This window comes from Anarrhichthys ocellatus, unplaced genomic scaffold (assembly GCF_004355925.1).
Source record: "Anarrhichthys ocellatus isolate YVR2014 unplaced genomic scaffold, GSC_Weel_1.0 scaffold173, whole genome shotgun sequence".
Lineage (NCBI taxonomy): Eukaryota > Metazoa > Chordata > Actinopteri > Perciformes > Anarhichadidae > Anarrhichthys > Anarrhichthys ocellatus.
Window position 1 is genome coordinate 20956 of NW_022280203.1, and position 25283 is coordinate 46238.

The following is a 25283-nucleotide window of genomic DNA, read 5'->3' on the forward strand; positions in this document are numbered from 1 at the left end:
GCTGATGGTTTGTTTGTCAGAAGAAGACATTGTTTGTTATCATTCGTGGCAGATTGCCAGTAGAGCTGATTTGGCCTTCTTTTTCTCTTCTTGGCAGACCTTTGCAAGTGCACCTGCACACACTTTCTCCGCTCCACAATGCAAACGTAACATCTTCAAGAAGGTAACGTGCTATTAGAAAATTGGGTTTATGCATTGTATACATGGACAAAGAAGACATAATCCCTGGTAGTTAAAAGATTTGGATCAAAATGTCTTTTTCAGATTCAGAGCCCCGTCACTCATAAATCACCAGGGAGCTCCTTGAAGTTTGCTGCAATGAAAAGAATGAGGGATGCTGGCTGGACTGCTGTCACTGGCTGTGACAAAAAGAAGAGGACGACCAATGTGAAGATATTTGCATAAATAGTGTTATGATGGGTCAGATAGACAGTTATCATAATAGACAGGTTCAGATGTTCATTTTCCAACTTTGTTAACATACATATATACGGCACTGTTAAAGATCCAATAGACAGTATTAATAAGAGCATGCCAATTTATTTCTTAACATGCGTAGATAGTATGTTATGGATCAGTTCAACTGTGTTGTTAACCACAGAAAGATTTAGTTCATATTCCAGCTTTTTAGCAGCTCTTTGTTGGGTTTGGAGGAGAGTTCAGAGTTTCTTGTAGTGCTGTCGTGTTGTATGATTTATCTTTACTGCTGTTCACATGCAATCTCTTTTTTTCTGCACAAGTTCATGTTGTTGGTGTCGGAAATGGTTCATTTATGTATTACTGACTTAATATATTCACGTTTCCTAATATTGACAGTGATATAAGTAAAATAAATGTTCAAATTGATCAGCATTGTCTTTGTTTGAATGTTCTCTTCCTCTCTAAATGCCTCTCATGAAGAATTTAGATTTCACACGGCTGAATCGTACTAATTAGTGGAAAATCAGAAGTGCAGAAGGAGACGTCTCCGACTGTGAGCTCCCTCCTCCTTAATGAAGGAACTGGAGATGAAATTGAGATTGGTCTGCTGGGGCCGTTGGCACGTTGTCGTATATTGGATGGCCGTCATAAAGTCCTCCAGAAATGACAAGTGTGTCCTCGTCTGCCACAAATTCATCTGCTGAAAATGAAATAGGCATTTTTAATTGCTAATCAAAGACAAAATATTATTTCCTGATTGCATACTGAAGGGGAAGTCCTTACTCATGTTGTTTAGAGGTTGATGCAAGTATTGGATTTTATGTTTGCATCTGTGGAACATGAACACAACCCCTGTCAGGGCAAACACTCCAAGTACAACGCTGAAGACGATGGTCATGCTCTTCTCTGAAATGTTTAGTCTCAAACCTTGTAACACAGCAAAAGAATGAACAAATTAAAGTCATTCACGCGAGTTAAACATCAACTTGCATTGCGTAATCAAATCATTAATACAAAACTGAAGCCTGATGCCTACCTTGTGTGGTTGTGCCCACTGAACCTGAGGTTGTGTTGACAGTGTGAGATGAATTTGCAGTTGTGATCACTGTAGTATCTGGTGTACTTATGTAACCTGCTGTGCTCCGCGTCAATGTTGTCAGAGCAGTAGATGTAGGAGTGCCCGGTGTTGTGGTCGTCGGTGTCGTACTATTAGTTAGAGGAGTCACGTCGGTTGTTGACTGAGGAGTCTGGAGTGGACTTGTGCCCTCAGGTGTAGCCGCTGTAGCGTTGGTGAAGGTGCCATTGTCCCGGGTCGTGCTGGTGAAAGGAGTCGTGTTCTCCGTCGAGTTTGAGAAGACAGTCACACGTCCAGTAGAGTTAGATGAAGATAGTGTTGTTTCTGTGAGTGTCGTGTTTAAATCAGGGGTTGTTATTGTTGGCGTGACAGTTAATTTATCCGTCTGTGTTTGTGCCACAGCAAAGGGAATGGCCAGAAGGTAACAAGCCAGGGTAGCAAAGAGGGTGTCCATGGCCATTTAGTTCTGTACTGGGAAACAAAACACAGGCTGAAAAACACTGGAATACATACATTTATGTTCCCCTAACGTCTGTGCAGTGAAAACAATACCCTAAACATTGTGTTTGACCTTTTACTAGTAGGTCATATGCGTTACATGAACAGATCTGATGCAGGAAATAACTTCAGCCACACTAAACATGACTGTGTACACACAACTCTGATCTTTTGTGGTTACGTCGGTGGAAACTTTTCTAATCTCCCTCCCAAGGGAGAGCTTAACTTAGGTCCAAACCGTGAATAAGAAGTAAATGACAGATCTGGCTCACCTTGTTTTCTTCGTATAAACAAGAGACTCGGTTCACTTCCCTGACAGCGAGTCTGCCTCCATGTCACTGCCGACTCCTCACTTCCTATGAACCTGGACCAGCTCGTGCTCATTTGCTGGCAAAGTGGCAGGTGAAAGTGGGCAGGCCACTTCTTTGTAAACTTCCTCTATTGTATGTTTCCAAGGAGACAAAGGACACAGCTATTACCTAGACCAAAGCTCAATCTCTCTCTCTGTCTCTCTCTTTCTCTATCTTTCTCTCTCTCTTGCTCAGTTCAAATAGAGTTTACAGCCCTGAGTGGAAGACAAACTGCATTGCCAAAGCATTAACTACACTGTAAATGTATTGTATTTCCTCTCACAAACATACAGAGGTCATAATACAGCCGCTGGAGTCTTCTGTGCTGAACGTGTGTACGTGTGTATTCAATCAACATGGTTGAACTTTGTACAAATTGTTTATTAACAAGTAGAATTTATGACTAATTCATGCAGGTAGTTCATAAAGATTGCACAATTTCTAGATATAAATAACTAGGCACTAAACATATACTCAAAAAGAAATAGCCATTGTTCCTTCAATACAGTAATGCCATCACACATGTTGTAAAATATCAGACAGTATTATAGTGTGCCTAAAGGAGGGCAGTGTTCAGGATATACAGCTAGCAGCCGCTGGCAGGGAAAACTATTGAACAAAGGGCAATAGTATAGTCAAGTTGCCACATTGCTGCTAAACAGGAAATGGGAGCAGCTCAGTCACACTGGAGCAACATATGTGGCAACCTTGTGTTATTTTAAAATCTCTGTTTCCTTATTGTTCTGATGAATACCTCAATAGCTGAAACGTCTTGGGTTTCATTAAATGATTCAAATGTTCCACCAATTGTTGCATGATATTTCTTGTTTTTTTTCTGTTGTTTAGGCACCTCAGTAGGGCAGCAAGCAACATGAATAGGCAAGCTTTTGTATTTAAATTATATTCTGTTAAAGTTCTGTTTTAGTTGTGCCAAGCTTTATCACTTGTTATCATGCTCTCTCTTAAGTTAAACTCCAAATTGATTTTACATTTTGATTTGAGCACCATGTTTAAAACACATCATAATTCACGTCAACATAAATAGGCTTACAGCAATAATGAAGTTACAATTGTTTGCACCAAATGCACCACAGAGGTAGCAGCAGAACAACTGTGACGTGTCATCTGTATGTTTATAAAAAAAACAATTGCATTAAAATGTCTCCACGAAGAAGAGAAAACATATCGATGTCGCAGCGTTACAGTTTGATGGAGTTTTCAACATTTTTACTCATCGGGTCAAAGTCTTTGAATGCTGAGTCGTCAGCTATCAAATGAAAGTCTGCTGCAGCCTTTTCTGTGACGTCTGATGCCTGTAGTGGATTAACAACAAAACATTAATAATGTGACAAAATCTACATATGTACATGTAATATATCCTTCATTTACTACCTATTATCTAACAAAAGGGTCAGTCTCCTACCTCTGATTTACTACAGCAACTGAAGCAGATCAGGTCACTCATCTTCACAAACAGGTCAGGGTTCCTTTTCTCTTGCTTGCATCCACCTAAAGAGAAATAGAGACATATTCTCACTGTTGTATTGGTAGATTTAGATTATAATATGTAGATCATTAATGTGTGTTAATGCATTAATGTGTGTCTACAGTGGAAGTAGTGGTTAGTATATAATGCCTCACCTGTGATCATGCTCACCAGCAGGCCACACACGATTGTGGTCAGAGTACCCAAGAGAGACAAGTAGAGGTACGACAGAGAGTACCAGGAGTCTGCCAGAGGTGGCCTCACACTGACACGCGAAAGAAAATCATTTTAGTCATCGTCCTCCTGCCGCTCTACACGTTACACCAACATGATCACCACTGCTTTCTGATGATATGCTGTATGAAGTCAGGCTGCATATTCAGTGACTTTACAATGATATCAAACAGATGTTTGAGCCTGGAAACCAGAGAATATTTGGCATGTTTGCTTGATGAGAAAAAAAATACCTGAGGAATTATTTGCTTATTAAAATGTTCTGTCGATCGACTAATCAGTTACCATAATCAACCAATGTCTGCAGTTCAGGTTTACAAACACAGCGTTTTTGGATCCTCTCTCTGTGGGAATGTTTAAAATGTATTCCACCTATAAAAAAAATCTATTTCTGAAATGTGGTCCAGAAAAGCAGTTGGGTGCAGCAGATTTGATTAAGTTGAATGAAGTGTGTGGATATAGTGATATAGCATTGGAGCATTCATATGGCAGCAAAATCTATTTATTTTTACTGTAAAAGTTTATTAAGTTTCTACTTTTCCTGATGAATTGACTTATAGAATAAAGTCTTTTGTATCATTTTTGTATTTTTTATTAATTTGCTATGACCACATGATGTGCTTGACAGCAGGTGGACCTTTCGTTAGATGTAAAGTGACTCACTCAGCCTGTGAGGTCAGAGTCACTGCACTGGTCCACGGAGCTGTCGTTGTGTAATTCTGGCCCATTGTACTGTTGCAGCCCACAGTGCTGACTTGGAGAGGATTTGTCTTTTCACTTGTCTGTGGGTAAACCTGGCCTCCAATCCCTACCCACAGAGTCAACACCAGACCGAGGATCATCCCCACAAGTCCTCCCTGCAATGTAAATATGGCTGTCACAGTTGTTGTATTGGCGAGATTTCTTTGTCAGAGGGTGTTGCTGTGCAAGTGAATGTTCCAGAAAAAGAAAAATACTCACTATTGAATTGGATGTGCGGAATAGCATGCCCAGTAGGTAAAGACCGAGTAGAGGCCCGCTGATCATGCCAAATATGGACAGAGCTGCCTGGAAACAGAAAGCTATCAGGAGGCTTGTAGTTCCTGATATTCAGCTCTGGAAGGTGCTGTAGAGCAACAACAGACTGCAGTCCTATGAGTGAATGGTGGTTACCTGCAAAACGTCTCCCATCACTGAAGCAACTCCAGCCATCCCAATACACAGGGCACCAAAGAACACACCTGGTTGATGTTAAAATCAACATCATCAACAGAAAGGATTTAATCACAAACAGCCTTCAGATCCCAAATGTTCTTCGGTGCAAATTGTGCGGTAGGTTAGCTAAACTTGTCCTCAAAGTCTGATGCATATTTAAACGTTAAATGTCCTCATGTGATAGATTTAGTGATAGATGCCACTCAGGTCTGAGTTTTGTGTAGTAAAATAGTGATTTTTGGGCTCAATGTGTTTTAAAAAGACATCTTGCTTTTGCAGGGTATCTGCCAGTCTTGAAAAGTCTTTAAAAAGCATTGCATTCAGTTTTTAAAAGCCTTAAGAAAAGTCCTAAATATTTTTCATAGGCAGTAATCATAGTTCTAAAATATTTTATATCCGATTGCAGGCTGTTGGGAGCCGTTAAACATGTGTAGACTAAATGTAGGATAGTTTCTACAGTAGACTCTGCACGCAGGAGACAGATCGATCCTTTTTATGACGTCTCAATTAGCACTACAAGACCTATAGTGGGTACTGTCACTTCTGTTGGCTACAGATTTGAAGCCTATTGTCCCGTAACAGGCAAGTATCAGCTTTAGCAAAACCTTAAATGACATGAATCATTTTAACACTTCTAATATCATTGGCGACCCCATTTAATGTTTAACGTCCCGAAATAAGTGCTTGATATCTTATTTAATGATTGTTCCTAATTTAATGTGAACAACTGGGTCACAGTTTCAATGTCTTGTACGCATTTTGTACACATCAGTATATAAACGTCTAAAAGGTTGTACAGCAGCCATCTAAACCATTTCTCCTGGTGCCCTGTTTGCTCTTTCTTTTTACTCTGTCTCCATTGAAATTTCCCTCGAAACAAAGGTTTTCTGCCAATGATGTTTAGTCTCAGGTCTTTTACAGTGAAAGTGACAGAATGTGTCTGAGACTGAGGATGCTGTTGGAAGAGGACCCTGATTACGAGGCTTCCTCCTCTGGTGAGAATGAGAGCATTGGGGTCGACCCTCCTGCTGTCTCTCAACCACCAGCAGACTCTGCACTCTCTGCGTGTCCAAAAGTGGACACGTTTTCTTCCAAAAATGAGTTATCATGTTCCCTCCCACCACTGAATTTGGACAGCTGGATGACTTGGATGTGACCCACTTAAAAATTTATCCTAAATAAACTCCAGTACATCCAGAACTCTGCTGCTCGCCTGCTCACCCACACCCGCTCCCGCGACCACATCACCCCTGTTCTCCAGAACCTCCACTGGCTCCCCGTCCCACAACGGATCCAATACAAAATCCTTCTCCTCACTCATAAAGCCCTCCACAATCAGGCCTCCTCCTACCTCACCGACCTGCTTTTCACCACCACACTCCATCCCGTCGGCTCCGCTCCTCTGATGCCAACCTCCTGTCTCTTCCACTCAGGACCAAGCACCGGACATGGGGTGACAGAGCCTTCTCCATATCTGCCCCCTCCCTCTGGAACTCTCTCCCCAAACACATCCGAGACTGCACTGAACTTTCCATATTCAAATCACAGATCAAAACCCATCTGCTTTTAATGTGTGACCACTATTGTGTATTTTATGTTTTTAGTGTATTGCTTTTATATATGATGATTTTAATGTAAAGTGTCTTTGAGTTTTATGAAAAGTGCTATATAAATAAAATGTATTATTATAATTGTTATTATTATTAAAAAGCGTACGTTGGGTCGGTCATTTTTTTGCAAGAGTGTCCAAATCAAATGCTGACACTGGAAGGGCAATATTTCCAGCCACCATGTCTCTGAAGACTTTCTGTGTTTTCTCCTGTGTCATATATACGCTTTGTGACAAACTCAGGTTGTATCAGACAAGTGGGCCCAGGCCCCCGCACTGAGGAATGTCTGGTTATATTTCGTGGCCGCTGTCCATAAAACACGGTGTCAAAGTACATGCAGCATGTGATGCACGGTCCAGCTGTGCCTGGAATGTGCCGGGTACACTGGGAAACTGCATGGGGGAGAACCTGAAGAGAAGACTAGACGGCCAACCGTTTTCTGCCCTTCGCCTCGGCCACATCATCCTCAATGTTTTTTCACCTTACTTCCAGAATTATTCACCAAACAGATATAAAATGTTGTTGTAATCACAAAGGGACTGCTCTATTTAACATCTGGGACTACTCTGTAATGATTAGAACATTGTGAAGTTGTTTGAATGCATAATGGAGCTACGCCCTTGATCTTACCGTCTCACATGATCCTGCCTGTGCAGGTTTTTCTCACTGATCTCTGATGAAGATTGTTGTAGTTTTAACCACTGTTTTTACTTTGTGCCCAGAGCAGTCCACTTGAAGAAAAACTCTTCACAAATAAGGATTTCATTATGTCGTTGGGCTATGTAGTGTTAACCAGTTCTGATCATGTCGTAACTCGCTCAGTGGAACTGGAAGCACTTTCAACTACCTCTAGAATAACAAGATGAGATAGTAGTTATCTTGTCTACTGGTATCTTGTGAACTTCAAGGAGTCATACTGTGCTGTGGTTACTGTTGTAATTATCGTCAGAATGTACAGTGAGCTCGGTAATCAATGAGATAGGGAAAGGTTTTATGGAAGAGCGTTCTTCAGAACTGTCTTTCTTTAGTGTTAGTTTGTCCCTCAGAACTTTACGCTTCTCTAAAGCCTGCTCATTCTTGGGCGACTGTGAAAGTGTTTTGTTGAACTTACTCAGGCCCATGTTCATCCAGTACACCTGCTTCTCTGTGAGGTTTTTGCACACTGGAAGAATAAAGTCTTCCACAGTGACAGCAACAAGAGCGTTAATGCTGGAAGACACCGTGCTGAAAACAAACAGTAAGCTATTAAGTCTTTGCACAGAACAGGAAGACTGATGCATGTGAATGGCAGATTATAGATTACACATTAGTCTCAGGTAGCCGACAGATGATGTGGACTTTTCACAATAAGTCACATAACCGGTGACTCAATCTTTCTTTACTATTATACCTTATCTACGAGATAATTTCCTTAGCAAACACAGGCTATTTTGTTCTGATTTAAAATAATGTAATGTCCTCGTTCGTCTCAGGCCTCACCTAAGAGTACCACTGTATGCGGCAGCCACAAACAAGCCGGGGATTCCAGGGTAATCTGCCAAAATATCCATCACAAGGTAGGGCAGCATCTGGTTTGCAAACATAAGCGAATCGTAGTCTTAACAATCATACTTTGTTCCACAAAAAGCAGAATGATGATGATGAGTAAACAGACAACTGCAGTTACCTGGTCGTAGGTGCTTATATCCCCGTTTGTAAATGGGTCACAGTTCTTGTAAATGGAGTACATGGTGAGGCCAGTAAACATAGCCAGACTCACAGTTACCCACAAGCCAACCATGTTCACGTACAACGACCTGAGAGACAAAAAAGAAGACTTGTCGGTGCACGGGCCGTGGCTCACAGCCAGGAAGGTTTGCAGTGCATTGCAGGAATGCTCACATCTTGGCATGTCTCAGGGTTTTGCAGGAGATGTAGCGTTGCACCTGGGACTGGTTGATTGAGTAGATAGACACCCACATGATGCTGCCACCGACTATGATGGTCCAGAAGCTATGTCGCTTCAGAGGATCTGGGTCAAAACTGATAAAAGTGAACAGGATGTGAATGTGTTGAATGTTCGGGGACATCAACAGCTCAAACGTCTGGCAGTGTGAGAGGACACTTTTAAAGGCAATAAGCAAACAGAATTTAGATTTATTTTTCTCGATAATTTCCAGTGAATCTCCCTTCCTTGTACACTAAAGCATTTAGAGGAAACAATTTTAGGAAAGTTGAGCTCATTAGTTTTTATGTAGCTGCCAACTAATTGATCTGATTAATGAGTTAAAAACAGACAAACATCAAATACGATCTGACACAACTCTGCCTGTGAACATACTCAAACGCCTCTAGTCGGCCTCCTTGGCCAGCGTCCTCCCAAATCTTCGTCAGGCCTCCCTGCAGTACAGCTCCTCTGGCTATAATGGCCACAAAACCTGCCAGCATGATCACCATCTGTATCACGTCCGTCCAGATTACTGCTTTCAGACCGCCCTGAAACAAAATCCATGTTGGAGCCACCTTATCATTTCCAAATACTTCCAATGTTAAGCTAGATGAGGCTTGTGATGTTAAAATGTGTACAATTATGCATTGTCATGCAAAGAATACCTTGCATTAGTTTCACAAGCATATCAGACGTGGAAGCTGATATTTAAGTGTAATATCACAACGAACAGTTTGAGATACACATGCATTCATGCTTGGACTTGAGGTTTTCAGTCTGTGTTTGCATGCATTATAGACCTCTTGTAAACTTTTGGGTACGCAGATCATTTGTTCAATACAATACATCATATTTTTTAGAATGCACAATACCAACCAAAGTGCAGTAGACGATGCACACCGCTCCTGTAGCCACCAGCACTCCCCAGAGATCAAGTCCTGTGACTGTGAAATCACAAAAGAAAAGCTCCGTTATGATTTTAAAATAAACCTATTGAGACGTAACAATGTGTGACAGTGTTAGTAACTTCAAGCCAAAGCCTCCATAACCTCTCTGAAATGGGGTATCCATCCATGTTTATTTTTTACTTTGCACAAGCGATGATTTCCCACTTCATTTAAAAGAAAAACACATCTGGTCACCTCTTTTGTTTTAGGGTCAATCTGTCTTTAAGACAAACACGAGAGAAGGGCAACTCATGACGAATGACATTAAAAATAACACAGGTATCTCTGGAAGACTATAGCGTCATACGAACTACTATTTATACATAGTTGTAGCAAGAACAGCCCTCGTATAGACTCACTTTGATTTAGTGCAAGAGCAGGAGCATAGATGACCAAACCAGTGTAGAGGACCTGAAAACAGATGGCACCATTAGCTGATTAGGTGGAAACACAACAATCATGTGATTCATATTAATCTTGGTATCTAGAATTCTACATAAAGTCAAACAGGCCGACTTGTTATCATGTTACGTATACCATGTAAATTATAGATGAGTGTTCCATTCTTCAAGGTTTTGTACGTTTAGTTTGAATTATCTAAATACAAAAATCTGTTGAATATTAAAAGCATGTTTTAGTTACCGTCTGTACGATGTACATCGTGGTCCCAATTATCCGAATGGGCCGGCTGAAGCGCATCTCCAGGTACTAGGAATGAAAGGAGAAACAGTCAGACATCATTAAACTGTTTCCACACATTGGTTTGGTTTGTACATCCACAAAGTATAAAAGGCGTTTGCTTATTGGTTTGTATTTCTCTGTTTTAACACCTTTTGAAGGAAATACTTTTACAGCAGTTGGATTCTGTGCAGCGTTTTATAGCCATTCAACCAAGATCCCTTTAAATCTACTGTACTGGACGTATCATTAGCCACATTGTCCGGTAAAAGTCATGCATTTCTGTTAGCATGCTTGCTTTGTTGATGTTTACATTTGAAGTTATTTGGTGCAGCGCCATAATAATCACGTACAGTCTGTGACTTTTCCTCACCTCATAGGCGCTGGTGATCCCCAGCCTGTAGAAAAGCGGGACGAAGATCTCGGCAGTGATTGCCGACATGATGGCATAGGAGAAGCCGAAGAGCCAGAAGGCAGTTCCGAACCGGTAGGCCTCAGTAGGTGTGCCAATGACTGTGATGCCAGACATGAAGCTGGCAGTGAGCGACATGGCAACTGGCACAGCCGTCATTTGCCGTCCACCCAGCAAGAACTCAGCGCTGCTGGTCTCCTTGCGGCTCCGGATGGCCTGGAAAAGGCCGATGCCCGCTGCCAACAAAATTGCTCCGGCAAACACCACATAATCCCACACAGAGAAAATGGCCACTGGACCACCTGTTCCAACCATGCTTAGTTCAGTTTCACAACACTCTGAACTGTTGTCAAAGACGCTTCTGTATTACCTCAACTCCAGTTGTACATAAACCACTAAGAGCAAAGAGCAAAACACTGATGACTGACTGAAAAATGCTTTTCAGTGCATTTCAGACTTGGTCAAATGTGAAACATGTGAAAATCAGTTGCACTCATATACAAAAGTTTCAAACCTTCAACAAAGAGAGGCAAAATCCAAAGAGTTCAGGGTCTCTATCAACCATACGAGTCGCTCCGACTGCAGTAGAATAATGAGATACTTCAACCACTGAACATCTTCTGCAATTGTCAGCAGTCTGATGTTTTCGGTAGACTATAAAGATTAGTTCACTTTAGTTAATGATCCATCAAGGACACACGGTTACTGTCAGCTGTAATTTCAGGGATTGTAAAAAGATCCTGAGGTTTGTTTGAAGACCTTCTGTTGTCTAGATGTGTCCGTTCTCATCTAGGAGGGGTCTTTACACAACTCCCAAGTTACTCAGTATGAGTGTTGTATCGTGAGGAATTTACACAGGCAGGGCAGGTTCAACCTTTATGCTTTTCACTTTGGGTCACGTGATGACCATTGCTTTACTTTGCACATCTTTATCTTTGATTATCATTCCAGCGATTTATAGGGAAGCATATAATTTCAAATACAAAAACATGAAGGTGTGTGGGGGCGGAAAATGTGAAACTACTATGGTAAAAACAACTAGAGAAAGAGAAGGTGTAAGCCACAGGGACATTAATGTCAGCACAATGGAATAAGCATCATTCATTGTAATACTAGTAATTGCATGAATGGAGATTTTATGGTTGATTTCCTTCAAGTCAGCCTTGAAGAGAAAATCAGCTCCAGTCAAATCTTAGAAAGTTAATGTAAAATGGCACATGTTAATGTTTGTGAAGGGGAGAAAGACCTGGGGAGAAGCTAGGAGCTGCTAAAACAGACAAAGACTGAACTTACACTCACTGAGTGTATTCTGATATTCTCTGGATGCATTGTTCATATTCATGAATAGACTTTATTGCACACTATTAGAGTGACGACACTTGTGATTGAAATGAAAAGAAGAAAATCTGTGCCGTGGAATGCAAGAACAATGTGCTTTTAGGAGTCTTGTTGAATTTTAAATAAAGAGGAGATATAAACAAATGACAGTTAAAAACAACTGCATGCTTCACATTTATCACCTAATTTATCGGAGAGACTTTGAATACTCTCGACAATCATTAAACAAAAATAGAGATAAGGAAATCCCTGCAGTGTTGCAGCGCTGGATAGAAGGTTGTACTTCTCACTTTTTAAATCAAGGTACTGACTTGCCAGAAGCTTGGAGTCTGTGTCTGAGGAATTTGGTGTTTAGATATGAATGCTTACGTCTGCTGCAGTCGTTTTTTAACATACGTATAGAAAAGCAGATTAGATAAACCTTTTCTGAATGTTTTCCACCGGTGTTCAGTACATTAGGACTGTGACAGTTTGTGAAAATGTTGTGTGCACATTGCTATCTAGATTTCTAACCCACAATGCAAAAAGCATCGATGTGACATGCACATTCAGGAAGTGCATTGAAGTGTTTTGCTGCTTAAGACGTGTTTTTTTTATCAGTTAATTTTTACCCAAATAAGTGACAGATTGGGTTTGTTTTGGAAGATGAAGTAAAACTCGGGTTGAAATTTAAGGTCTTTAAAAGATATGCACTCTTATATGCGCAAATTAAAGTTTTAGCTGCTCGATGATCCATTGCGTCAATTCCCTTGGTTATTGCATGGACTTTGTCCATGAAGGAAATCATTAATTCATGTCATCCACATAATGGACTTCACTTTCAGGTCTTCCTATTCGTCACCGATAGAAGATAACTGCTACCTTGGATGCAGGTGGATTATAACATCTTTGCATAAATACTGGTCAGCAGGGATGTTGTTCAGACTCACTGCACCATCGGGTCTGCAGGTGCCCACATCTCTTGAGCAGGTGACCCACACATGCAGAAGGGGAACACATAATATTTAAGATACTAAACGTTTCATCCTCTCTGGTTCTCTGGTTGTCAGTTTCTCTCTTTATCTTTACTTCCCATTCAGTTCCCACATTGATTGGGAAAAAACACAGCATTGCTTAACATGGAGACTGCAGCGTTCACCTGCTGGCTCCTGTTTCTGCTGTTCAGCCCAGCTGTTCCCATGTGTTTTCCCACTGACTTCACCCTGTACGTGGAGAGGCCAGAGTGTGACTACTGTGTTGCGATCAACACTACCATCTGCATGGGATTCTGCTACTCAAGGGTACGTATGTCCTATATTGTCATTTGTTCCTTCAGATGGGAAAAAGAACACTGAAAAACATCATACAGAAAAATCAGGGATGTATAAGTTTATATCATGTTGTATATGCTTATTGAGATGTTCACAGTTGTGTTTGACATTAGGTCAAGTCAAATAAAAAAAACACTATTTTTGGGCCCATTTCTTTTAAATTTTCATTTGAAAACATGCTCGTAAATAAAGTTTTGTGTTCTTGAGGAATTGAAAATGTATTGTTGATTGATGTGTTTGTCTCTGGTGAGCAGGACAGCAACCTGAGGACTATAGTCGGCCCACGCTTCCTTATCCAGACAGGCTGTACCTATGACAAGGTGGAATACCGTGCAGCAATACTGCCCGGCTGCCCCATTGACTCCAACCCCCTCTTCACCTACCCGGTGGCCCTCAGCTGCTACTGTGGGGCCTGCAGGACTGACAGCGACGAGTGCGCGCACAGGGCCAGCGTGGGCGGAGCTCGGTGTACCAAACCAGTGAGACGTGTCTACCCATACCCTGGCCAGAGCACCTACATGACCCCTTTTTGATTTCTCTGTTGTCATCAGCTTGTTAAAGTTACCGAGCTGAAACTGCATGAACCGTGAATGCTTTGGGAAGAGACAAAGGTCATCCTTTAGCTTGTTATGGATACAGTGATAACTGTCCACGCTGTCTGCTCTGGTACTTGTTGTACCAGCCTTTTTAATTGTGTCTTTGTTGCCCAGTGTGTCTGTGCTGCGGCTCTGCTTCTCAGTTTACAATGTGGGGGTTGATCCCGGTGCGCATTTTTGTCTGTGTCATTATTCATCCCCCTGTACACTCGTGTGTGTGTGAGTGTGTGTGACTGCCAGACGTATTATGTTTACTCTGACGGGGATTCTGTGAATGCAACCCAATTAAAGCTGAAGTCTCTAAATAGCTCTCTGACTAAGCTGTGCTTGACTTAATCACATCCTGAGTATACTGTAGCTTTCTGTTTACCAAACACACACAAGGCCACAACGCTCCACAATGTCACCCCGGGATATTTTCCTCAGTAGTCTCTGTGGAACGCACATGATTGTTGACGCACGTCTTCTTATTAAATGGATTACCAGTGGGCCGCAAATATCCGACACACAGCGCGCAAAAGAGACTCCAAACACCAGAGTTACAGTGTGACTATGTTATCTGCTGAGTAATTTCGTCTCATCCCAGAGCTTATATGTGTAGTTTCCCATTCTCAAAGGGAATTTGGGAAGACAGCTGGAGCTTATTAATAGCACAGCAGTTCAGAGTGGGAGAATGTATCATGAGTTCATCATGTGGATCTCTGTGAAATTGCTCTCTGCTCACCTTATCCTACCGTATATTCTGTCAGTGACAGTTATATATTAAAGTGTCTGTGTTGATGAAAAAACTATTGTGTTAGGACGGTCACTGTATGTAACTGAGCCCTATTGATCTTATTTTGTTGGTTCTGCAGTTCTGACATCTTCTTGCATTTAGTCAAATAGAATAGAATAGAAAGCTGGTTAAAACATAAAATTTGAATGGATAGCACAAAGGGCAAGGATGATTCTCTGTCACACTTTTCATCAGTCAACAGGAGTGACCATCTGCATTACTCCCCATATCAAGTTATGCCTTTGTGCCGCTGATGCCTGACAGGATTCATGAAATGACGAACCTTGAAGCAACTTTGAGGAGGAGGTGTGGTCTTTGGAGCAGAAGTGGAACAAAACTAGATGAGTTCCAGCTTGCGGTATCGGGGAGAAGTGTGGATGAAAAACAGCTGAGTCACTATAACCTCGAGAGAAAGCTTCTACAAATTCTGACAACCCGACTCTCTGTTTAACCTTGCAAAGTCATCGTTTATGTCTTTGTGTATCAGTGCCAATATGGCTTCTCTTCCTTTGACCCACTTGTGTTAAAATGTGGTTCATTTGATTAGATCAATGGTTTTATGGGTGTTACTTCACTATAGTAATTATAGTATCATTATTTTTTTTAACTGTGCAAAGGAGGGCCATTTTTCCATCTCATGAATGAAAAACATGTCCTGGCTACAAAGCTCTACATGCCCGAGCATGGCTTTACTCGTAAACTCACATAACTGGGTTAATTATGCTGTCAATTTTATACGAACACTTGACCTAATATAACTCTAAAATCATCAGACTGGTATGGCACAATGATTTGAATCGCCCAGCTGAAATTCCCTGTGTGTGGTGTTTTGAAAACCCTAATACCCAAATGGAAAAAAAACAGTGGATGAAATGGAATTTGCTTCCATCAGCAGAACCAGCCATGTGGCATGCATACCGATCACTCTCTCATTCAGACAAACCCTACAGTTTGTTTGTGTTGTGTTTATTCAACTAGAAAAAATTATGAGATTTTTCTTTGGCCCATGCTATGGGGACGGCAAAGTCTGTCGGTTGGTTGGTTGGTTGGTTGGTCTGTCCACCACTTAAGTCTAGACTGAAATATCTCAACAACTACTGGAAAGATTAACATCAAATTTAGTACATTGATTGTCAGTTCATGATCCTCCAACTTTTCTTTTAGTGCCTTGGTTCTTCATGTTAGAGATATATCTAAACATCTACTCCATGGATTCACACAACATTTTATGCAGATATTCATGGTTCCCAGACTATGTGTCCTAATGACTTTGTGATCCCCTCACCTTTCCTCTAGCACCACCGTGAGGTCCACATTTGTGATTTTGAGAGCAATGTTTCCACAATTTATCTCATGGATTGCCGTGAAATTTGATACACACAGACATTCATGGTCGCTTCGGGACGCATTGTAATAACTTTGGTGGTACCTTAAGGTTTCCTCCAGCACCGTCATCAGGTGAGAATTTGTATTTGTCCAGTACTTAGGTTGATGACTAAATGCCTGTAAAACTAGTGACATTTCCATCATTTGCAGCTATTGGCTCCTGTTTACAGCTAATTAGCATGCTAACATGCTAATGTTAATGTCTTAGCATTAAGCTCTCAGACCCACTGTGCTTGCGTACAGCCTAACAGAGCTACTAGCACAGCTTAATAGTTGGCTGAACCTTGTAACTGTGCCTTGGTGATGTTGTAACAAATTTACATTATCACTACTGATGTTGTTTGAGATTTAGTTTGCTTCAGTTTGCTTCACTTGCACATTGCAGCATTGTTATGGTAGTAAAAAAAAGACAAAACAAGCCAGTGCAAAAGCATACACACTATCCGTGCTGTAAATGTTCTTCAGCATCAATCTTGTAAGTTTTTCAAGTGAACAGAATATATTTTTACATCATTTAGCTTATCTAAAGATTATGAACATATACAAAATTGTCCAAAACCATTTACAAGAAAGACTATCTCTCCAAGCCTTGGAGAATTCCAAGTTATTGCTCCTCTTTTGGTGTCAACAGGGTTTATAATGAATGTTAATATGATCCTTGATCATCCAATTCCTGATTTGGCTACAGTTGAATACAAAAGATACTCATCAAAACAGCCCAAGTATAATGTAATAATATTTAATCAAACAAGATAGAATAGTTATGTAAGTATAATAATGCTGTCTATCAGAAAACTGTCAACACACTTGATCTGTAGCACCCACTGTCACGCAACTTCACAGCTTGAGCTATGCAAGTGAAGGGCAGGTTCCCGAATGTGTTTAAAATGCGAGTCAAACCAAACCAAGAGGAACCAGTTTCAATCCTAACAAGATCCCTCTTGCCTTCGGCATTTGCATTGTAACTTGACATAAGTCACACCCAAGGCAAGTCAGCACATGCAATTGAAACCTATTCGACTGACCAGATGGTCTGATAACACATTGGAAATACCCCTTTAAGTAATTTGATAAGCTACCTTTTGTTCCTGATTCACCCTAGACAAGAGATGGATCATGTTCCTCTCATCACATCAATACTTTCTTTTTTAAACAAACATTTACCTCAGGTGAAGCCACAGTCATGCTTTTTTTTTCAGCAACACTTTCTTGCCAGATTTGTATGGTTCCCAGGCAACTCCTCATGTTTGCGCAAAGACATACCTGTGAGTTCAGTGCCTCACTTGAAGACACATTAACAGAGACAGGAATGAGAGTGTGGTGGGATTTGTTCAGCTTTGTCGTCCTTGTTTTTTCTGGAGGTCTATTTCTGCACATGTGTCAAATTCCTTGTACGTGTACGCCTACTTGGCCATCAGTTCCCTCACCCAAGGACGGCATGAAGGGATAAGGCCCAACTACTTACATCAAAGTAGCAGTACCACAATTTAAAGTTTACAAGTAAAAGTCCTGTATTTTAAACCCTCGGTAAAAGTTTGTATTAGTATTATCAGCAAAATGCAGTTAAAAATATCAAAACCAAAATAACTTATAATGCAGGAGAAAGGTCCCTATAGTTGTTTTATCTTATATTATTTTATTATCATCAGGCAACTAATGCATTAACATGTAAGCAGGTAAAGAGGGAGCTAACTATGTGGTGTACTGTATGGTAAATTATCTCAAACAATGTATTATATTTTCGAAACCTACGATGCGTATTCTAGGTAAAATATGAATCATTAAAATAACTAGCAACAATGGCTGTCAGATAGTGGAGGAAAAAAGTTAATTATTTCACTGAAATGTTGCAGAGTAGATAGAAGTACACGTACTCAAGCGCCTCAAATGCATTGGTATGCTTAGGTACTTTTCACCCTTCAGTCGCATAGATTAGGATGATGTCATCTCTCAATTTTACCAGAATGTTCTTAATACCATGATAATCTTAACTGTAGATGTACAATGGGACTTACTATATTAGCCTCAAGATCCAAGGAGTGCCTTGACCCCTCCACCGACTTTAGGGATAATCCCTCCACAAAAAAAAAGATCTTTAAATGTCCAACTTTAAGCATTTGTATTTATTTTACATTTAATCATAATAATTTAAAGAAGTGTTCGATGAACAATGGTTTCTTTCATAGTCCACCCTTTATTATCTTTGTCGCTGTCTGATTGGTGGATAGGTAGACTGACTGATAGGCCTTCCAATGAAATAAGAGAACGTTCAAAGAAGCCAATCAGCTCTGGGTATGTAGCGGTGACGGGATATAGTTCCGCCCCCCTGATATAAACTCAGTGGAAATTTCCACTCTCTCTTCTCATCTTTATAATAGCAGACATACGGCGCCCGACTCACACAGAAACAGCGGCTTGAAACAACCTTACAGAATTACTGCAAGACAATCTTTTTGGTGAGTAAAATTCAAACTAATAATTTAGTATGCGTTTAAAAGTCATTAAGTTGTTCGAGGTAGCCAGCTTGTTCGCTTTTAGAGTCGGTATCGGTCTTAATGGGTATCTTTGATAACCTAACCAACGTTGACAAACCCGAAAGCAACAGCTCTTCTCTGTTTCCTCTTTATGAGACAATGCTGTATGGAAATAGTTTTTGCGCTTCATCTCTAAATATTTAACTATTTACATTTTTTTTTTCATGACATGACATATGAATGCAGAGCCCTTTATTTAAAACGCGATAACGGTTCATATTTGCAAAGATAGCGGAAGTTCTTTCTCGTTGAATTGCATTGCGTAGCCCCATAACATTCAGTTTACAACCATGCAGGCCTTATTTCACGCCTCAGTTTGCATGTTAACGTTACTTGGAAGTCTATCTCTACATGAATGGAAGTTGACAATGCCCATGTATGGTGTTCCGGTGTGCAAGTTAGGGCACGCCTACGGGTTGTAGCTACTACTCATTCTGCAAGTAGCTGAGCTCTCTCGTGACTCTGAGGTGCTTTAGAGCAGGGGTGTCAAACTCATTTTCACTCCGGGCCACATCAGCATCATGGTTTCCCTCAAAGGGCCGGTTGCAAATGTAAGACTGTATAACTGTAACTACTCCCTGACATATTGGTAAATAACTGTCTCTGCATTTGATTATTGTTTATTCAAGTGTTAAAATATTGTACATGCAGTTATATAAATGAAAAATTATATTTAAACACATTTCTGTTATTATAACATAAATCATTTTAATTTAGGGTTAAGAAACCCACATTACTCTATCAAAGATCAAACTTTTAATGAAAATAACAAAGACAAATATCATCAAACACAAGTTATGACATTAACTTTGTTCAAAGCTATTTTTGTCACCTCTCTGCATCACTATTGTCCCCGTCGTCGTCCCGTGCATGGCAGCTACATCCAAGAGCTCCTCACTGAGATCAGGTCTTATAAACATGGATAGATGCTCTGTGTCCGTGTTGTCTGTGCCTTCATCAACAGCTAATGAAGAAGACCAGTACCTGCTCGTCTCTTAGCTAGCTGTGTTGTTAGATTGCTGCTAGTTCCTGAACTCGGTCTGCGATGGTGTTTCTTCACAAACTGACATTTGTAAAAGTCTGTATCTGATCAGAGCTCACCTGCTCACATACCTTTAGCATGCACTGGGCTGTAGCTTGTGTAAATATATTCTGCTGTTATTGCAGTCTGCCTTTTAATTCTTGGACAATTTTATGTTTTTCTTGGAGGTTAAATTTAGCTCCATGTTTGGTGTCAAAATGCCGACGTGAATTGTATCCTTCATCACCGACACGCATCATAACACAGAAGACAGACCCGTTTTTCTCCTTGAAGCACAAACATGTATTCGCTTTCCCATCTTAAATTACATTTTCTTGCCTCTCCATCAATTTTGCTCTTCGTGGACATTTTGGGATTATTTGTCGATCTTTTTCAACTCAATCACTTGTTGGAAAACCGCTTTACGGGCTGTTCCCTCTCCTGTCCACCTGTTGTGATAGTTTTAATGTCGGTACACAGACAACATGCTGTCTCATAATTTCAATGTTCTATCTCATAATTTCGACCATGGGGATACTTTTATTTTCAAGTCTAACTTTTAATTTATTTTCCAAAATTAAAAAAAAAAAAAATCTTTTTTTTTTTTTTTTTTTGCTGGCGGATTCGTGGGCCACATAAAATGACGTGGCGGGCCGGATTTGGCCCGCAGGCCTTGAGTTTGACACATGTGCTTTAGATAATCCAAAGCCTGTGCTGTCGGTGGGATAAACTCCGTGCATCCAAGAGTCTCTGAGTACTCGGGAAGCTGCTCAAGTCTTTGGAATAAATCCTCCCGTTTTCTCTTTTCTAGGACTCTATTCATCTATTGAAGAACACTTGGATCTACATCACTGCGTTATACACTTCTGTCTTTACTTATTGCAAAGTCATCATGTCTCAGAAGCAGATCAGGTGAGTCTCCTCTCCTCCATAAAGTATAATGATATGCAATCAGTCTCCATTAGTGGCACCAGAGCTGAAATGATGAGACTAAACAAGACATTTAAAGACATTACCATGGGCCTTAGCAACATGTGATGGACTTCACAGTTCACCAATGGATGGCCTACATCTTAATCAGTAATTCAAAATATTGTTGTTATTGATTACTCAACTGATTTATTTTCTAATATAATGATTGTATATATAATATGAAAACTGTCCACCACTGTTTCCCAAAGCCCATAATATAATGATGAGTTTACAATGCTAATAAACAGAAAAGTATCAAATCCTCGACATTCAGAAGCTGTCGTTGTTTGATTTTATTATAGGCCGTTTTCACTGTTTCACAGTTATAGATGGATTCCCACATTAAAGTATTGCCACTCTTTGTTTTTGTTTGCTGTCTCCTTTTAGCCTCCCAGCGAAGCTCATTAATGGAGGCATCGCTGGCATTGTCGGGGTTACTTGCGTCTTCCCCATTGACTTGGCAAAGACCAGGCTGCAGAATCAGAGACAAGGTCAGCAGGTCTACAAGAGCATGTAAGTATTTTTAGTTACTTTGTCTTACACGACAACGCCAATTTACGTTGTAACTGCTACTATGTCCCATGTGTAAGCCAGCTGCTTAGCACAATGACGGATGCAGGGCATCATGATGAATGTATGGATTTAGTGAAATTCCTGACTTGACGGACCATGACGACTGAGTCTTTCTCAATCCCCAAATGCCTGTGAAGGGTGGAACTGTTCTGCTCCATTGACCCTCTCAGCAAGCGTCTGTGTTTACGTAGAAGAGCCACTGTTCACTGTCTCTTGATAAGACATCGCCGTGATAAACAACTGTTTATTTTCCTTAAAATAATCAGGCCCTTTGTCAAATGTTTCTTTCAAATCGGCCACCTTTTTAAATGAGTCAGACCGATGATGTTTCCCCTGCTTTCTTGTTTTGTAGGGTGGACTGCCTTGTCAAGACAGTCCGATCAGAGGGGTACTTTGGCATGTACAGAGGTAAGAGTTATGCTCACCTTAGTATTAAGAACTAGTAGGCTCGAACATGTAGTAGAGGATTAAATAAAGGAGTAAGAGCGTTCTGTGACGAGGTTGAACATTGATTGATTTGTTCAGATACAGTGTGCTTTGATGGCATGAGTTCCTTTTTAACAGTATAGTTATGAGTTAGAATAATGGACTATGGCCAAAGCTGCTCTCGTGTTTTATTTATATATATATATATATAATATTAATTAGTTTTTAATAGCATTCATGTAGTAAGTAAGAAAACACTGTTTAATGATCACTTCATTGATTTGATGTCTAAAAGAAAGATAATAATCTTGTGGACATAGTTAAATATGAGAGAAATGGAGACCTATTTACTGTGGGTCTCTGCTTGTGTGAGGAAAGCTATTTGTTTGCATCTGTGTTTTTCATATTACAGACGTGGGTCCCCCTGGGATATTGAAGGCTAGCCGATAAGGCGCAGCCACGCTGGAGGCAAATCATATGATGGTTCTTACAATATTGCTCTACTTAAAACTATAGGCACACGTTTTTGTTTTCTACTTGTTCTGTGACTTGACTTCTTGTTAATAACTCCTCGGCTGTCTGCTTCACTCTCCCGTCACCTTGTTGTAGATCCTCATTTTCTTGACTATGAAGACGTGTCCTTGCAGACTTTGGGTTGATCTTAAAAATATGACAGCGGTGGATTAATCTGTGCTTCATTTTATGAGCAACAGTCTCACAGATCAGCTTTAAGTTTGCTCAAAGTCTACACACACGGAACACGGTCGAGGATTCAGTCTGTCCTGTCACTTCACATCTTTTCATTGTTGTCATTAACTACTCACTGACTTTCATTAGAAACAGACTCTTTCTTAAAGTTTTCTCTGTACAAAGAGGGCTCTCTTTCTGTTGTCTGACTCGCTGTACTTCAGACTTGATGTTTGCATCTTCCTCTGTTTCTTCATCATCATCCTCATTTCCTCTCTTGAAACATGTTTTTTTTTTTTAAATTGTCACTTCCCCCTCCCCCTCCATTCATGTCTGAAGCTACTTTAAATTGATAATTTGTCTTGTCTGTGTGTAGATAAGCTGTACAATAATCTGATTGAATTCTATTGTTGAAATGTTCATGTGCTGAGTGAAAACTTCATTGTGACTTGAATGCTAACTGCGTGTTTGCTTTTCCTCAGGCGCTGCTGTAAATTTGGCCCTGGTCACCCCTGAGAAGGCGATCAAGCTGGCTGCTAATGACCTCTTCCGGCATCACCTCTCCAAGGACGGGTAAGCGGAACAGTCTCATGACATCGTCGTCATCTCTCGGAAATAAAGTGTCATCAGTTGTGGCGCTTAATATGTCGTTCCTATCTCTTTACAGAAAGGGGCTGACGGTGTTTAAAGAGATGCTGGCAGGTTGTGGTGCCGGCATGTGCCAGGTGGTCGTCACCACCCCCATGGAGATGCTCAAGATACAGCTACAGGATGCGGGCAGACTTGGTGAGAATCATACATTTGATATGGAGTATCATGGAGTGTGTGTGTTTAACTCAAACCGGCGTCATCGTGTGTCGTGTAATAACACGTTTTGTTGTTTTTTGTTTTTTTTTTGTTTGTTTTTCTAAAGCGGCCCAGCAGCAGAAACCGGTCATGATGTCTCCCACCAAGCTCGTGGCCACTAACACCGTGCTCACGCGCTCCTACAACTCTAGCACGGTGGTCTCGGCGCCTCGAGCCGTCTCTGCCACACAGATCGCAAAAGAACTCTTCCACAAGCACGGCATCCAGGGCCTCTACAAGGGGCTGGGGGCAACGCTGATGAGGTAAAACCGCTGATCCCTCCTGAACAGGAACCGTGTCGACTTGTTAGACCAGTTATCAGTCTGAAACAATATTTTGTTTTATTTCTTTCAGGGATGTCCCCTTCTCTGTTATCTACTTCCCATTGTTTGCCAACCTGAACCGGCTGGGCCAAGCCAGTCCCGAGGAGACGTCCCCCTTCTACTGGGCGTTTCTCTCGGGCTGTGTGGCAGGTTCTATTGCCGCTGTGGCTGTTAACCCCTGTGACGGTGAGTTTGAGAGGCAACAAGATGCCCCGTTTAGTTCGTACAGGGTTACCTCGTGAAATAGAAAAACAGTTGAGCAATTTTCCGGTCGTTGAATACGCATGGAAAAAGATAAATTAAATTGTGCCTTCCATGTTTGTCAATACGCTAGATCATCTCTGAAAACGATCTCTAGAAAAAAGTAGGAACTGTGTCGTAGCAGCACTGAAATGAAATATATTTTATTTTTATTTTCCAGTGGTGAAGACTAGACTGCAGTCACTGAACAAAGGGCCCAGTGAGGAGACTTATAACGGAGTTGTGGATTGTGTGAGGTAAGACGGTTCACTCACTCTCCCATAACTACACGGCGTGTGTGTGAGAGATTATAAACATGAACTCCTCCCTCTGGTTCTCCACAGTAAAATAATGCGAAAGGAGGGACCGTCTGCCTTCCTGAAAGGTGCTGGCTGTCGAGCTCTGGTCATCGCTCCTCTGTTCGGCATCGCTCAGGTTATGTACTTTGCCGGAGTTGCCGAATACATCCTGGACAACACGCCTCTAAACCTCCTGTCAGCGTGAGAGCATGTGGACCTGCTGGCTGACTATGCATAGGACCTTCTGAGTGTAGATGGATGAGCAACTGGCAGCTACACTCCGTTTACAACAATAATAATCTTGTCAAACAGTCAGAAAGGCTAATGAAGAGCTGTGATTTGAACTTCTGACAGCTGTGTTGCACTTAAAACACTTTTGTGACTTATTCAGTAGGCAGTTGAATCTGTCGGCCTTTGGCTATGGGGGACTCAGCGTTGCAGTGTTATTCTTTCTTTGTCTCTGAGACGGTCCTGTTTCCCTCTGTGAGGGACGGGAGCTCACTCCATCAAATAGACACACTTCTTCCTCGTTATCACTTTTCATATATTTAATATGCTAGTTTTTAAATTGCTGAATGCGGCAGCTTGTAGTACTTTGTATGTTTGCTTTTTTTGTTCCTTTTCCATCGCTGTCTCATGTTACAAAGGCTGCAAATGGAGGACACATGGGGCCCAATTTATAGCAAAGGGATTTTTTTTTTCTTTAAAAGAGAAAAAAAAATACATTTTCAGTATAACTTTCGAGTGTACATGTTTAATTTCACTGATCATGAACCTTCCGACTAACATGGGACCACATGGTTTGCCAAACCATGAATGCTCCTGTTATATACTTATTATACGTATTATATACTACTATATCAGCCCAAGAGCTGATTAGTAGTCTGTGAACTGCAGTGTTTGTAGCTTACTACCTGCAAAAACTTGAGATGCAGTCATGCACACTATATGTATGTTTGTCCACGTAACTTACATGACCTTCACAATAACGTATGCATACCTGAACCTAAAATGTTTTTTGGTTTATGCCTTAACAGAGCAGACATTTCTCTGATTGGGGGAAAAAAAGCATTATTACTGCGACTGAACATGGAAACATGACCATTACAATGTTTTGTGATTGCTT

The 25283-nt window shown here is 40.9% G+C and overlaps 5 protein-coding genes across 8 annotated transcripts in view; 3 read left to right on the plus strand and 2 right to left on the minus strand.

The window, feature by feature from the left end:
- Positions 1 to 443, plus strand: part of sycp1 (synaptonemal complex protein 1) — a 12417-nt gene extending 11974 nt beyond the window's left edge. The window contains 2 exon segments of the mRNA XM_031878327.1: positions 98 to 163; positions 265 to 443. Coding sequence (XP_031734187.1) covers positions 98 to 163; positions 265 to 405 — 207 coding nt within the window. The 3' untranslated portion in view covers positions 406 to 443.
- Positions 444 to 520: 77 nt separating this feature from the next.
- On the minus strand, positions 521 to 2442 carry LOC116400474 (cell wall protein DAN4). 3 transcript variants are annotated; one of them, XM_031878332.1, is made up of 4 exons: positions 2266 to 2442; positions 1457 to 1961; positions 1204 to 1347; positions 521 to 1117 (listed from the first exon to the last, which is right to left on the minus strand). In XM_031878332.1, the coding sequence occupies exons 2-4, from the start codon at positions 1953 to 1955 to the stop codon at positions 990 to 992; spliced, it is 771 nt and encodes a 256-aa protein (XP_031734192.1). In that variant the 5' UTR covers positions 1956 to 1961; positions 2266 to 2442; the 3' UTR covers positions 521 to 989. The 3 variants fall into 3 exon arrangements, with proteins under 3 accessions (XP_031734192.1, XP_031734191.1, XP_031734190.1); XM_031878331.1 differs by having other exon boundaries at positions 521 to 1120; positions 1457 to 1966; positions 2266 to 2440; XM_031878330.1 differs by having other exon boundaries at positions 521 to 1120; positions 2266 to 2439.
- A 261-nt stretch (positions 2443 to 2703) lies between these two features.
- On the minus strand, positions 2704 to 11663 carry slc5a8l (solute carrier family 5 member 8, like). Its single transcript, XM_031878328.1, has 15 exons — positions 10793 to 11663; positions 10384 to 10449; positions 10101 to 10152; positions 9671 to 9738; positions 9188 to 9342; positions 8749 to 8889; positions 8534 to 8663; positions 8347 to 8435; positions 7979 to 8091; positions 5216 to 5283; positions 5024 to 5110; positions 4727 to 4920; positions 3985 to 4094; positions 3767 to 3852; positions 2704 to 3656 (listed from the first exon to the last, which is right to left on the minus strand). Exons 1-15 carry the CDS (start codon positions 11144 to 11146, stop codon positions 3543 to 3545), a joined length of 1827 nt encoding a protein of 608 aa, XP_031734188.1. The 5' UTR covers positions 11147 to 11663; the 3' UTR covers positions 2704 to 3542.
- A 1420-nt stretch (positions 11664 to 13083) lies between these two features.
- On the plus strand, positions 13084 to 14384 carry tshba (thyroid stimulating hormone subunit beta a). Its single transcript, XM_031878333.1, has 3 exons — positions 13084 to 13138; positions 13249 to 13449; positions 13734 to 14384. The coding sequence occupies exons 2-3, from the start codon at positions 13288 to 13290 to the stop codon at positions 14010 to 14012; spliced, it is 441 nt and encodes a 146-aa protein (XP_031734193.1). The 5' UTR covers positions 13084 to 13138; positions 13249 to 13287; the 3' UTR covers positions 14013 to 14384.
- Positions 14385 to 18604: 4220 nt separating this feature from the next.
- On the plus strand, positions 18605 to 24788 carry slc25a55a (solute carrier family 25 member 55a). 2 transcript variants are annotated; one of them, XM_031878313.1, is made up of 10 exons: positions 18605 to 18692; positions 20603 to 20703; positions 21151 to 21276; positions 21689 to 21744; positions 22932 to 23022; positions 23117 to 23235; positions 23363 to 23558; positions 23650 to 23804; positions 24040 to 24115; positions 24203 to 24788. In XM_031878313.1, exons 2-10 carry the CDS (start codon positions 20684 to 20686, stop codon positions 24360 to 24362), a joined length of 999 nt encoding a protein of 332 aa, XP_031734173.1. In that variant the 5' UTR covers positions 18605 to 18692; positions 20603 to 20683; the 3' UTR covers positions 24363 to 24788. The 2 variants fall into 2 exon arrangements, with proteins under 2 accessions (XP_031734173.1, XP_031734174.1); XM_031878314.1 differs by lacking the exon at positions 18605 to 18692 and having other exon boundaries at positions 20411 to 20703.
- Positions 24789 to 25283: the final 495 nt, after the last annotated feature.

Bases quoted from the DNA above. Each gene is read 5' to 3' on its own strand.
- LOC116400474 (XM_031878331.1), bottom strand. From the start codon at position 1,955: ATGGCCATGGACACCCTCTTTGCTACCCTGGCTTGTTACCTTCTGGCC. The intron at 1,348-1,456 runs GTAGGCATCAGG...CTGTGTTACAAG, and splicing joins AGTGGGCACAACCACACAAG to GTTTGAGACTAAACATTTCA. The intron at 1,121-1,203 runs GTAAGGACTTCC...TTTCATTTTCAG, and splicing joins TCAACCTCTAAACAACATGA to CAGATGAATTTGTGGCAGAC.
- slc5a8l (XM_031878328.1), bottom strand. From the start codon at position 11,146: ATGGTTGGAACAGGTGGTCCAGTGGCCATTTTCTCTGTGTGGGATTAT. The intron at 9,739-10,100 runs GTGAGTCTATAC...GTGATTTCACAG, and splicing joins TGCTCTTGCACTAAATCAAA to TCACAGGACTTGATCTCTGG. The intron at 9,343-9,670 runs GTTGGTATTGTG...ATTTTGTTTCAG, and splicing joins GCATCGTCTACTGCACTTTG to GGCGGTCTGAAAGCAGTAAT.
- tshba (XM_031878333.1), top strand. From the start codon at position 13,288: ATGGAGACTGCAGCGTTCACCTGCTGGCTCCTGTTTCTGCTGTTCAGC. The intron at 13,450-13,733 runs GTACGTATGTCC...TCTGGTGAGCAG, and splicing joins TGGGATTCTGCTACTCAAGG to GACAGCAACCTGAGGACTAT.
- slc25a55a (XM_031878313.1), top strand. From the start codon at position 20,684: ATGTCTCAGAAGCAGATCAG. The intron at 20,704-21,150 runs GTGAGTCTCCTC...GTCTCCTTTTAG, and splicing joins ATGTCTCAGAAGCAGATCAG to CCTCCCAGCGAAGCTCATTA. The intron at 23,559-23,649 runs GTAAAACCGCTG...TATTTCTTTCAG, and splicing joins CTGGGGGCAACGCTGATGAG to GGATGTCCCCTTCTCTGTTA.